Raw genomic sequence first — 14,571 nt, 5'->3', positions numbered from 1 at the left:
CATTAGTTTCGTTCTTGACTTGGTTATTGTTTCGGGTTATGCAACGATTATAAAGCGGATCTCTCTATCAAGCTTAATTGTCGCCGAGCTGAGGGTCTAATTACAACGAATTACTTTGCACAAGAATGCTTCACGTTGATCAATACCACTGCCTCCAGACAGTAATTAAATACGAATATATTTTAATGGTTAATAATTACATAGAATGCATAAAATGCTTATATAGAGGATTTGGTCAGAGGTCGCCGTTTAATACTTATTAATATTTAACTTATAATAAAAATAGTTTATTTAGCAAAATCCAAGATCGCTAAAATGGTATTTTGCACGATTTATAGAGTTGCAATGTAAAAAAACAAATCTACATAAGATCTCACCATAATATCGTATTTTTCTCAGCGCTGAAAGGAGATTATATCAACTTAAATTTGTTTTCTCGAATTAACTGGCATAATACGAATAATATGAATCGATTAAGGTTTTTCCATGAATATGCATAGTCTATATCCGCAATATCGACGATGCTCATAACTGGAGCACCGTCAATTAATAAATCATCGCTTCGGTTTCCGCCCATAATCGAAAAAGAGATCCCACACATGCCGTAAAAATTGAATACCAGACATAAGGAGGAATTGCCCGAATTGCAGCATTTACGCAATGATAACCATTCCGGCCGAGAGACAAGACAACAAATTGCGCCAACTGACGGCGGCCAATTAAACCCATATTTCTTGCGCCGATCGGCGGGGAGATCGGTGGCAATGATTTGATGATGGGGGAGGTACGCATACTGGTTGAGACTTAATTAATTGCCACAAAATGATGGAGACACAATCGCAACGGCGGACGATAAAAGATGGCAAGCTGACAGCGAACTTTTCGCAATTCTCGGCGTTTGACTGAGTCTGAGAAAAGACCACCTAAAGACGTTCCACATATTGCCAAATGTGAAACTTTTGCTCTAATGAGCGACTATCCAGTCGGCGGCGACGTTTTGAAGGTCACCGCCAACTTGTCCATCGCCAAAATCCAAGCCGAATGCGTCTGCAACGTCAAACAGTTGTCGGCCGATTGCGAAATGAATTGGTTTAGTTAAAGTATGTGATGTTTTTTCCTTTGGCCAAAATGCATGTTCGTTTGCCAGCGGTTTGCACAGAAATCACGACAAAAAAACTTGCACCAGTTTCTCGATCACAAAACTCAAAACCCAAAACCCAAAACCGAAACCAAAAGCCGAAACTCAAATTGCGAACGTAATCGAAGTCGCCGGTGCGCAACTCAAGTGAAGCGAACGTCTTTGGCAATCTGGAAATCTCCGTGTCTCCCAACCAATCCGAGCCCCCTCCGAAGACCCTCCCACAAGATCTCCCCCCACATCGTATGTGCCTTCTGTTTTCGCCCTGCAATTGTGCTTGCCGCTTCATTTGGCCAGCCAGTCGGCAAATAAAATACTTGTTATAGCCACAATGCAATTGACATGGTGCATGATCGGAAATCAGCTAAATGCTAAGACTGTTGACCCCACGGCGATGACTGGAAACTCAATACACCAAACAAGAATAATAATAAAAATAAAAACTATAAAAAACCGGCAATAAAATAAGATCTTGTTAAATGTACATTTTGGTTACTGACTTATGCATATGCTAAAAAGTTATTTTACTTAACGGCAAACTTACTTGACCACCAGAATTGAAGAAGAGTGATTTTGTGGAATACACCTAAATCTATCCCAAAAATACATTTATAACTCAAATTCTTATTTCGCTTCCCCACTTTATCTAAAAGACACTCTAGATCATATCTGGACATAGACTTATGACTCGACCTCCTTGACTTCTGGCTAACCACCTGTCCATACTCATCTCCGCCCCATCTGATGGTGCATTCAAATTGCAAACAATTAAGCGCATAACTGCTACCGCATCGCATCGCATTCAATAGGATTATGCAATCCCTCTTTTGAATTATTGCCGTAAATTGTGGTCTGGTCTGGCCTAGTCTCGACCACGGGTGTGTTTCTCTCGCACGAAAGCTGCGCCGCGGATCCTTTCACCTGCGTCCAGCGAACGAAACAAAAGACTCAGGCAACGAACTCGAATTCACAGCGATTTATTCCCAGCTTCAGTGGGACATTTCCGTATTGAAAGTGTTTCACTGGGACTACGGACACTCCTTCAAGTTCTTTATCTTAGCCGCGAACTAAGTCAAACGGGCCAACAACAAATGCCAGCCAACGCCTTTTGGGGACTGAACTCCAACCAAGTAGTCCCAAATTGAATTGAAAAATCTCTTGAAAAACATCTTTCCCAAAAACCCAAAAGAAATCAAGCTGCACCAGCGGCAGATTCCCAAATCTGGCTGGGGCACCAGGCAACCAGACAGGAGTCCAGCCAACTACCAAGCTGCGACTTGCTGCTGCTAAGCTACAGCTGCTCGAAAAAGAGATACTTTGGAGAAGTTGCATAATTTTTGTTTTTGCATTTAGGTGCTGTTGCTGTTGCTGTTGTGGCGGCTTTTGGAGTCACCCAGTTAGTGTGTCACTGTGGCATTTGCAGCAAACTGGCTCCGTTTTCTGTCCATTCATTGTCTTCTGTGGGATGGCTGCTGTTGATATTGGTAATTTTTTATTTCACAAAGTCGCGTCGAGTCATGACATGTTGTTGCAGTCGAATCATTTGACTAATTTTTCATTGATCCTAATGGGCGTGGCACTCCATGCAGTTGGCTAAATGTCAATCGAGCAATTGAAAATGCCTGGGTTAGTTAAGCGAATCAAGTTAATATGCAGTTTTTGCAAATCACTCAATTACAGAAGATGAATGATACACATATTCGCGTTTACAAGAACGTTTGCAAATAAAGTATTTAAAGCTTGAAAGTGAAGATTGAAGTAAACCTTTTTGAGTTAACTTTTTGTTTGCTTTCTAAGATGATTAATCTTTTGAGGTATTTCATTTGAATTCCTCGGTGCTGACAACTATGTGCCTGGGAATTTTATACGCTTGCTACATAAAACTACAATTTCCATCACCTCACACGGTGTTACAAACACTCTCACACTTTGCCATATTGCTTAAAATGCAGCAACAAAAGTCGAGCAAACGACATAATTCCCAGGCCGACCCAACTATTGTTATTCGTTACGTTTTTATTCGAAGTTCTGTTTTTTGAACTTATTGTTGGTAAGCTTTTTTGCACTAATTGCTGCATAGTTTTCATACAAACAAACAATGGCCAGAGTTCAAAATGATTTATTTATTTTTATTGCCAAACACGAGCTAGCCCCAAACATGAAAACCAGAATGTCAATGAAGCAGCATGCGATACAGCTGACAACAAGAACGACTCTTGAAACATCTGGAAGCCATTCTCAGGATCTTAGATAAATAAATTCGGGTTTCTCCAATGACTTATTTGGTTAGTTCAACACATACATACATAACTAGAAAGATCACTTTAAAATTTAAATATATTCTGTGCCTCTTAAAAATTGTATACCAGTATTTCCTATCTCGATTCCTAATTACCTTCTATAGGCACTCACGACGCAGCTCAACTAATATCTTTATTTGCCTTATTGCTTATTGCTAACGTCTTTTGGGCCGTCAAACTGGCTGCTGTAGGTGTCTGCGTGGGCGTTTCGGAGGGCGTGGCAGCCAGTTCTTCACTGGAGTCGGCCGCCAAGATCGCTGGAATAGGGGCCTTCCCCTCGGGTTCTGTTTGGCGGCTTTGGAGTCTGGTTCCGTGTGCACTTCGAGTTCGACGGCAATCGAAGGCGGTGCTGTGGTACTGCTGTGGTCTGATAATTCAAGGTTCGAAGCGGGGCCGGGCCTGTAACCGCATTTGGCCAATTACACGGAAAATGTCAAATCAAGAGATTCGTTTTTGGGTCTTTTCCTTCGCCAGCTATTGTTGTAGACGGAACTGGAGTTTTCCCAAAAATATTACAGCACGAGAGATTTAAGTGCGAACCACTTACAGTCAAAGGTCATTATTTTTGTTCATTTGTGGGTGTTGAGGTCGAAACGGTGGCAGACAGTGGCGAAAAATTGTGTCCATCAGCGAGCGAATCAAAAATTTATTTTCGGGGTCTCTTATGACCTTTTTGCGGGCAATTATCAAACGAAGAAAAAAGAGCCAACAACAATTGCTCCATGTAAACCGTTTTTTATTTCTAGACAATTTTCTTTGCTAACCAAACGTGCAGACCAGAGATAAACAAAAACGAAACAAAATTAAATGTCGAAGGTTTTGCACGATTGTCTTCGACCCGCCGTTGCTACAAGTTTCTGTTTTTCTGGCCATTTCAATTGACAAATGTTATTTGCCCGGGCTCAAAACCCAAGCCGATCTAGGCAAAACCTCAAGCTGAAGCTCAAAAGACCTTAGCTCCAGCACGAAAACGTTTATGGCCATCCGAGAAAATCTTTTGCCACTTCACTCGCATTCGCATTCCGATTTCAATTTCCAAAATTTGGGTCAAATTATGTCGCTCGGCGTCTCTTTAATTATGACAAATTTCTGCCTGATCTACCGCCGAAAAGACCCTGAATGCAAGTACTAAACTTAAAAAAAATTGAGCTCAATTAAATAAAGCACTTACATTTCGGTGTCTGCCGGCATTACCTTCGCAATTTCCTTTCGGAACTTGTGATTATGATAAATTAACCGGGTTAAAATCTGCTGATGAGCAGGGGGAAGCAGAAGTGGATGATAATGAGTTTTGATTGGAATCAGCTTCCTTGTGCTAATCAACTGATTCGCAATATATATAGCATGTATATGCAATCCGCTCGAGTTTCAATCAAGTTATAAGTTTCGAAGGCTTGCAGTTTAGACATTTTGGAAATCAACTCGAACGCCATTAGGTCGCAATTAGTTGGCTGCAGCACAAAAAGTGGTTCCACAGTTTTGATTGGCCACAAAATCGTAGCAAATTTTATCATTTTGGGGCATTTTTGCACTGCTCAGACATCCAAACATGTTCGGCATTCGATTGACAAATGTGTGGCATCTCAAAACTGGAGCAAGCGAATCGAGAGAACGCCTGAGGACTTGGCGATTTGGAAAAGGTGCAAAAATAAAATGGCAACAAATGGCAAATGACAAATGTTAAGCAGCAGCCAATAAATCGAACGAGTTTGAATGAAATCCATAAGTGCTTCTGCCCTATAATTAATGACACTCCTTTGTGTTCGGACTGTTAATTACCATCTATATATAATGCTCATAATATAATATATAGCAAAACTTCCTGTTTCGGGGTTTTTTGTCTTTGATTGTCAAAAGCCGTATAATGCTTACGGAAAGTCGCTTTACTAAATGGAATAGTTTTTTTTTGGATGTGGATGTGTTTTATTACCCCCTGAACACGAAAGGTGTTTTTCGTGTCTAAGACTTAAATCATTTTTAATGGCACAATTGTCTAAAAGAGAAGAACATTTTGGGCATCATCGCTGACTGAAAGTTTATAAACAAATCTACTCTGAAGATGCTTAATTCGTTTGGTTATGTAATCATTATTTTCAACAAAAAATCCCCCGAAAATTCCATAAATTGTGGCTTAACTCCTCTGAAGAGAACAGAATTATACAAAATAAACAGTGGCAGATCTCTGATACTGGTGTTGAATACTCTGCAAAACTAAATATAAAATATTCAACCACATAATAATGTTTTTTATACAGCACATTAAGAAATTAACCTAATCACTAAATTTAAAGCTAATAGTTTGTAACAAGATTTAAGTATTCTAGTTCAGGCAAATGTATTCTTGTTTAAGAGCATCCAGACTTTAAAGTAAACAAAAGTTAACATCATCTGTGATAATTTCTTTTCGCTTACGACCTGAAGCTTGACGTCAGTTTAGCATTAATTAATTATGTTAGTTAAAGTGGCGGCTGGTGAACGCGAAATGTCAAACAACAAATTTACTAATAAAAGACCCTCCCCTTCGACAGCCGCGGGTAAAATCATATGCTAATGAAATGTAGAATTGTGTGTTGAAAACAGAATACAGTATTACCTTGCATATCTAAACGGAAATTGAATATTCCATAATTAATTTCTCAGTGTTATCATATGGTTCTTGTGAAAAACTGCTACTTTCTAATTTATTTGTGCCTTCCATATTGATTTTTAGATCGATTTTAGTGCCATTAGTGGGAGAAGCGCACACTTTAGGAATAAGTCTGGCTAGTTAAATTATGCTGAATCTAATGAATAAACTAAATAAATTAACTACAAAAATGCATATTCCTTTAAAACCAAAATACCCGTCTTCTCCATAAGTGCTCGGTATTTAAATCGAAGACAACAACAAAAACTTTAATCTAAGATCTTCGATTTATCTCTGTCCATTTATTCAAATGTTCGCGAATCAACGAAAAAATGAAAGTGATCTAGAAAATTCATCACATTCGAACAACGAATAGGAAACCACAATAAACTTGAACTTGAGCTCGGTGGCCTGGGCTCTTTTGTTGCCGTTCATTTCGTGTTTTTTGGCTTGCATATTTTTATCTAAGCGCTTAAGTCATCCGCACTGCTGCATTGCCGTGATTCTGCGGTGGATACTATAGCCTCACATTAGTAAAAATAAAAAACTGGAAAACGAACTGGACTGGCCACAAAAGAAGCGCCACGCCGGGCAAGGCCTACCATTTATGTAGTTCAACTTTGACTCAGTCTTTGCCACCAATTGTGATGCTGATGATCGTGGCGGTGATCATGGCGATGATGTCTGGCGACCTTCGCCTTCAACTGCACATTACAAAGCCTAATACGCTCGGTTGCCATTATGTCAGCGGCGCTATGTCCACAATTAAATTAATGCACATAAAAACAACATGATTTGGTGCCCGTGTTTGTTCTCCTTTGCGCGCATTTTGCGGTCCACTCATTGTTCACACGTTCCATTTACATGGCCATTGGCGAGTACGAGTATTTCCTCTGCAGCATTAAAATGTCAAATTACCCACACTGGCGCAGCATTCAATCAATGCACCCATATCAAGGCTTGAACGCCGCTCAGCCTGGCCAAAAAGCAGAAAAAAAACAAAAACCATGCAAACGAGAATACTGAGCCACAAGACACAAATCCGAGATCAAAAGTTCAGTCACGAAGCCACACAGAATCAAGCAGACTATGCGGCGCATGTTTCTTCTACAGCCGAGCAATTTACATTCAATATGCAACTGCAACTGCAACTGCAACTGGATTTGCAACATGAAATTTTCGGAAATGTGTGGCTAATGTGAGTTTAACTTATGGCTGTGGAACACTTTGGCCGTTGTGTCTAATTTGATTATGTGACTGAAGTGCTCGCGGTCAGTTAATAATGGCTCAAGGCTTTGGACGCGGAAAAATGCAACAAAAGCGAACATTTCCCAACACAAGAACTTTTACAAAAGATACATTAGATCAATGACTAAGGATTTCTTTTTAAATGTATTAAATATTTAAAAGATTTATTTAAAGTATAAACGGCTTATCTTATTTGTAGTGTTTATGTTTGTGATTTTACCACTTATTCAAATATATTTACATTGCAATTTGACTTAAATGTGAACAAAATAAATTGTGCTATTGGAAAATTGTAATCAAGGTATTTATTGTCTCAGACTTTAAAGATAATATATACATTTTTCAATTTGAGAATGTTATCAGCATATCAAAAAACAAAACAAAAATGCTCACTATTCGATATTTCTAGAAACAAACTCTACGCCATATCGTCAACTAAGGTTGTTGATTAAGATCCATTACTATAACTTCCTTTAAAATCTATCTTGTGTGTACAATTAAGAGCGATTATCCGAATAAATTGATTGGATTTCTTAGGTAGATAAGACCAAATAAAAACTATTGGCTAAGTCAGGCGCGAAACGCTTCTTTCTACTAAACTGTGCCCCCAGGTACTTGGTGTCGGAATACTTTCAGTGCTTCCCAAAGATCGCTACAGTTGGAGCTCGAGTGCTCACAGATACGCACTCACACAGCCGCAGATCACACGGACGACACGGACACTGTCCGTGTGAGGCACCCTCTGTCGAAAAAGCTCGCTGGCTGACGCATTTCCTTTGGGCCACGGCTCACACGGACAGTTGGCCAAGAGAGAGAGGACGGATTGGACGGATTGAACGGATTGGACGGATGGAGAGCGAGCTTTTTCGACACGGCTGCTGCGATCTCGATTCACGGCGACTGCGCAGCCGCGGCTGAAGACAATCCCGGCGCAGCATCGGCCATATAAAAGCTCGCTGCGTCTGTGCGAAATTATTCAGTTAACTGTTGCGGGTTGGTTGAGACATACAAGCCCATCTTGATCGCAAAGTGTTGAGGAGCTAACCTAGTGCAAAATGAAATCCATGGTATGTTCGGTCTGAGCTCAGTGTGTTCTCCTTCGAAGTGTTACCTAGAATAATTGTGCTGCAAGAACTCGGATTCAGTTTAAGTGACCAAAGTCCACAAATAATATATTTTTGGAACAATCTAGACAATGTCGGTGTTGCAATTAAAATATATGTAAAAGCCAGTTATCGCACCATTTCATCAGCTCTTTCAAGTGCGAGGAAAAAACGGATGTTCTAAAATGTCTTAAAATATTATACTTTTTTGTGGCATTTTGGTTTTTCTAAACACTAAGGAACATTGTTTTAAAAAGGATTTTTAGAGAGAAGCTTTAGCATTTCTACATTTAAAACTTATTCAAAGAAATCACCACATTGCATAATAACTAAAATCAAAAATTGTAAAAAATAGGAAGTTTCAGAAAACGTTTTAGGCATTTGAAAACAAAATTGAAAAAGCTTAGAGTACGAAATAAAAGAGACGTAAATTTGCCCGATTCCAAAATGTATTTCACCCGATGTATTGCGAAAATAGCAGTCCACATTAAGTATACGCCGCATGCCCAATATGTTAGGGGGCCGAGGCCCAATTGAACCTGGCTGCTTGCCCAGCCAACTTTCCACCCAGCATTGCATAATTGTCATATTCCAAATTATGGAGTAACCGGGCGGAGGTGAAGCCGGAAGCGGCTGCAGTTGCATAACCAGCCGACCAAGCCAATTGGGTTTCGATCGAATTTAACCCACTTGTCATTGCAGCTCATTTTCGGCCTTGTGGCGATGTGCGTGCTGGTGGCCAACGCCAGTGAGGAGGCACCCAAGAAGGCCGTCGAGACCGCCGAGCCCGCCGAGAAGAAGCAGGAGAAGCGCGGCATTGGCCACGGCCTTGGCTACGGATACGGACCGTCGGCGGGTGGCGCCATCCTGGGATCCGGCATCGGTGTTGGAATTCCAGTGGCTCCCGTTGCCGCTGAGCTGCCCACTCAGGTGCACACCAACACCGTGGTGAGGACCGTGCAGGTGCCCTACCAGGTGGAGCGTCACGTTCCCTACCCCGTCGAGAAGACCGTCACCTATCCCGTTAAGGTGCCCGTGCCCCAGCCCTACCCCGTGGAGAAGATCGTCCATGTGCCCGTCAAGGAGATCGTGAAGGTGCCCGTCGAGGTGCCCCAGCCCTACCCCGTCGAGAAGGTCATCCGTGTGCCCGTGAAGATCCCCGTTGACCGTCCCTACACCGTCCACGTCGACAAGCCCTACCCCGTGCCCGTGGAGAAGCCCGTGCCATACACCGTCGAGAAGCGTGTGATCCACAAGGTGCCCGTCCATGTGGAGCGCCCAGTGCCCTACAAGGTGGCCGTGCCCGTGCCTGTCCACGTTGAGAGCCACGTGAAGCCCGCCGTGGCCGTCACCCACACCGTTGCCGCTGCTCCTGCCATCATCAGCCACGGCTACTCCGGACACGGTATCTCCGGACACGGAATCTCCGGATACGGAATCTCCGGACACGGAATCTCCGGACACGGAATCTCCTCCTACGGCGGCGCCTCCTACGGCAGCTCCGCCCACGGTGGCTACCTCCACAAAAAGTAGATGAAATCGCATTGCTGTCGAGAGCCAAGCGAGAAGTGAAGTAGGGTGAAGGCGAGCGAACCAACAAGTCGAAAGCACCCAACAGACATTAAGAATCAAGCACCCCGCCCTCTTTTCCCACGCCCAGCAACCGCCAACGTACGACTTACAAATTTAGTTATAGTTTGTGATACCAACCGAAATTCTGGACGGATCGGAACCAGGAGAAAATCACACAACTGACGCAATTCATCGATATCGAAAGCTTGCCAAAACCCATCTGGGGCGTTTGAAAAGTGCCTGTCTCCTGGCATCCAAATCCATCGAGTGTACAGTTCTTTTGTAGACAATCACAGAGAAATACCCGCTGACGAGTTGCTCCTTCGACTTTTTCGCGCAAATTTCTTTTCTATGAAATATTTGTACATATTTAAATAATGTAAATAAAACGAAGATTAAAAAAAATGTAACTTGTTTTTTTACGGAAGTATTATTGGACTTTCCATAAAAAATTTTAAAAGTGTCTAAGTTCGGTATTTGCAGGGTATATAGAGCATTTGCACTAAATGATTGATTCAATTTTGTTTATGGTAACGACAGAAGCTGACAGTTAATGGGAAATTGTTGCATTGCTATTTTGGACTGAATTAAATTAATATTACGAAGTTCTGGTCTGCCAACTGGGAGCTTCGTATAATGTTACATTAATTTTTGGTTTCAAAGTACTGGTCCTAAGGGTAAATGTAAGCATAATATATATTTATAGATAAATATATTTTTTTAAGAGGTGTGGTGTCTTATTTATTATTTGAGCCAGACGGTATTCCCACAACTATGCAACAAAATGTGTGATTACATATTTACAACCTATTAGCAATAGACAGGATTTGTTATCATGTTTGTGAGAAAATTTGCTGTTCTTAGGCATTTGACAACGGAACTAATTAACGGAAATAATTAACCGATCTCAAATATTGTCGTTATCTACTTAAGAGATTAAAAGTTGCAACTAATATTAACATTTATATTTGAACTGAGATTTCGAGACTTGGGTATACTCGCATTCTTCCTTCTTCTAATTCTAAATAAAAATGTATTTATTTATTTTTAACTACTGTGTCAAATACCTTCATAAAATAATGGTTCCCAAGCAATGTTTTTCAAACTGTAAATTTAGTGAGTAGCCCCAAATTTATGCAACAAATTGTAATATGTTACAGCTTTCCTAAGCTTTGATCTTTATTTTTAGTTTAAACGCTAAGAACAAGGTTTAAACTAAAAGCTTAGTTAAGGATGTAAGTAAAGTTCTAAAGAAATTGGTTGTATATATTATATAAAATTTAAAACGGAAATGTAAACCCTGTCTAAGTCGAAAAAGCTCTGAATAAAATTTCCTAGCGAAAATAAAACAAATTTGTTGGAAACTTAAAGATTTGGCATTTGAATCAAATGATATAATTTCAACAAAAAAGTGAAAAAAAATTTTAAAATTATTCTAAGTGAAGTAATAAAACAGTAAACATATTATAAACAAACGAATTTATGTGGATATTGTGATAATGGCAGGCTTGCCAACCCAATATCTTTAAAGCCTAGCGCTATGCACCGAAAAAGGCTGAGTTAAAGACAAGCTTTCCTTTATCTCCTATAGCTTTCCAATGTATTCGCACAGAGTTGGCGTAAAATTAGATTAGATAGGGGGTTTCTAGTAGCTATTTTCTATATTTATCTATATATACAAGAAAATCGTATTTTAAATCCTCCTAAAATGGGAAGTATAAACCCCATTCCCTTTCAAAAAAATCCCTCGACGCTTCTGACCTTTTCAGAAACGGTAATGAATATTAATTCTCAAATGGTTAAATCAGTCCCTGTTTGAATGTTTCCAAGAGCGTATCGAAAATACAAAAATGTATAAAATATTATTGTTAATGGCGTTCAGCCTTATGACATATAAAATCACTAGTTGCGATGGAGATCCTCATTTATGTCGTCAGCTTGTGACTGTAAATTATACCGAAAGGGTTACAAGACCCATGGAGGACTATGGAAACTTTGCCAAATTTTTCAAGCAACTGAGTATACCTGCAGGAAAAAAGGACGTGGTAAGCTGCATATAATAGGCAATGACCAAGTTGTATTTAAGATGGCAACAAATCTTTAGACCCTAACCAAATTAGAAGAACAAGAAGTGTGTTGTGCAGGCTTCGAAAAATCCACCGACGGAAAATGTGTGCCCATCCCAACCACAACCACAACGAAAACCACATCGACTACAGAAACTAACGAGTCAACCGAATCTACTGACTCATCATCTCCCCAATCCGACTCAATTGGCCAAGGAAATGCGCCCAGCTCTTTGACGAAATTAAATAGTAACCACCACACTCTTATATTGGTTATTGCTTTAGGAATTGGTGCTCTAATAATCGTTTTAGCTTTTATAATTACTTTGCGTATTCGCCAAAAGCGACGATTCGCATCAGATAATAGCATCAACATTGTGAAATTTAATTCTGAAATGCAAACAGCTCTTTTGTAGGACTGAGAAAAATAAATATTCACAAATAGAATACTTAATATTTATGAATGAAAAAAGATATCTTAATTTCATGTAAAGTACCGTGCTAATCAGTTCCATTCCAAAGTGGGAAGGCAATATAAGTGAATTTCACAATGAGGGAAATGAAGCGAAACAATAAAAAGTAAAGTTCAGTTTTATTATGATAAGTACTTGTGGGGTGATAAAAAGCAAAGCCTTTGTTTGCAGATGAATGTCCAGCCCAGAGTCATTTTCTACGAAATAAAATCATATTACTCAATAAACTGTCGTATTATTTAATTTATTTTTTTGAGCACTGGAAGTTTCAGCACCCAAATATTTATGATATTATAATCAACGAAGAGCAACCCTATTAATAATATTTGTAGCAAATATGGAATTAATTGTATACATACATAAACATAAATGTGCAACTTATCAACATTCCGGTGCTTACTAGGCAAATCGGCTTTATCTATGCAATACACATAGATATATATTATAATTTAGTGATTTTTATTTAAAACGCTTTTTATGTCTTCATAATTAATAAGCTCGGCATATAAATGCCTATCAAAATTCGAGTATATTAGCCGGCGGCTTTAAACGGATTACTTCCCATTTACTACACAACTTCTCATATAATCTATCAGGCACTTAAGCTGAAAATAATGTGAATAATTTGCCAAAAACGAAATGAAAAGCAAGGCGGGGAAAAGTGATGCAACAATTAATGCACGTGAGTTAGAGCACCGACATTAATCGGCGCAATCAACTGCAATGACAGGCAATCCAGAAAGAGCCAAGACGCGTTTCAAGTTCGCTGCCTGAGTCTTTCGTTTTGGGAGAACCTGTTGCCTGGATTGACCAACGCCAACAGCATTGATCTTGTCCTAACCCGAGAAACGGAGCCACTCGTTTCATTCGTGCTGCTTCAATTGCGAATGTGTGTGTGGCAATGGAGAATGGCCCGACCTAAAAAGCCAAAAGCAAAGTGAATGCAACAATAACAACAGTAACAGCAACAGCAACAACCAATGCAGACGCAATCAATTAGCGATATGCTGATGACGTCGGCTTGGCTGATATTATTGTGGCTGCCAACGGCTGGTTTCGTTGTGGTTTCTTGTGTGGCTGCCACATGTGGCGATTGCGTCATGGCGCCATGCAAACCGTCTAGCGGTAATTGACTTGCAATTTCTTTTGCCCGCAACTTTTCGGTTGCAAAGAAATTTTCCAAACCCAAACAGTTGCCACATTTCAACAATCCCACAGAGCCAAATGAGCGAACGCCGAAGGCGAACCAATCTTGTATGAGGTATTTTTGGCATTAATCACAAAGTAGATCTTTAATGGCCGAAAAGTAGCTTACTTTTCACAATGCAACATAAAAAACTGCCAATATATTCTGGAATGACTAAAGTAAGATTATCCATCTCAAAATGGTCGTAAGTTACTCTAAGCTTTGCATACCATAGACTTGACTAGTTCCTTAAGTAAATATTTAATATTATTTAAACTGTAGTTGCCGTTTTTAGGTGTCCAGCCAAAACAAGGAATGTATTTTTAATGCGTACTGCTTTTACTTTCTCTGCTTACTTATTTTCAAATTCGGAAGTCGATTTGCGCAATCAAGTTTAATATTGCGTTTTTCCATGCTCTAAAAATATGCAGGAATAATTTAAATATGACTTCATGATGTTCCTACATACAAATGTGTATATTTATGGAGCCGGCCAAAATAATTGGTATTATTTTATGTTTTCCTTTGGCTTCCCAATTTGTAAAATTCGCAAGGATATTAAAACTCCGTCCCCGTTTTGGCTAAGATTATTTCTTAACATACGTACTTTGCTTTTGTTACAGTTGTTTTGTTAATTACAGTCATTTAAGTGCTGCCTAATTACGCTCCGCTCTATATTTTCAGAGTAGCCGAGGTCGGCGGGAAAAGTTGTATGAGATTTGTGTTTGATATTAAATGACTAACTCAAATAATGTGCCTTTCTATTATACATACATACATACAAAACTATACTGTCTTATTGTACTGTATAATTAAGATGTAAAAAAATATTAAAATGTCATCTTAAATTATGTTTCAT

At 39.7% G+C, this 14,571-nt stretch overlaps 3 protein-coding genes across 3 annotated transcripts in view; 2 read left to right on the top strand and 1 right to left on the bottom strand.

The window, feature by feature from the left end:
* The window catches only part of LOC122611700 (angiotensin-converting enzyme), a 41,640-nt gene that overhangs the window by 12,636 nt on the left and 14,433 nt on the right, over positions 1–14,571 (bottom strand). The window lies entirely within an intron of this gene.
* On the top strand, positions 8,033–10,305 carry LOC122611706 (MAGE-like protein 2). Its single transcript, XM_043784976.1, has 2 exons — positions 8,033–8,379; positions 9,118–10,305. Exons 1-2 carry the CDS (start codon positions 8,368–8,370, stop codon positions 9,946–9,948), a joined length of 843 nt encoding a protein of 280 aa, XP_043640911.1. The 5' UTR covers positions 8,033–8,367; the 3' UTR covers positions 9,949–10,305.
* LOC122611709 lies at positions 11,815–12,703 on the top strand. The gene is made up of 2 exons (XM_043784980.1): positions 11,815–12,032; positions 12,092–12,703. The coding sequence occupies exons 1-2, from the start codon at positions 11,838–11,840 to the stop codon at positions 12,467–12,469; spliced, it is 573 nt and encodes a 190-aa protein (XP_043640915.1). The 5' UTR covers positions 11,815–11,837; the 3' UTR covers positions 12,470–12,703.

Source organism: Drosophila teissieri, chromosome 2L (assembly GCF_016746235.2).
Source record: "Drosophila teissieri strain GT53w chromosome 2L, Prin_Dtei_1.1, whole genome shotgun sequence".
Lineage (NCBI taxonomy): Eukaryota > Metazoa > Arthropoda > Insecta > Diptera > Drosophilidae > Drosophila > Drosophila teissieri.
This window is presented reverse-complemented; position numbering and strand designations above follow the sequence as displayed.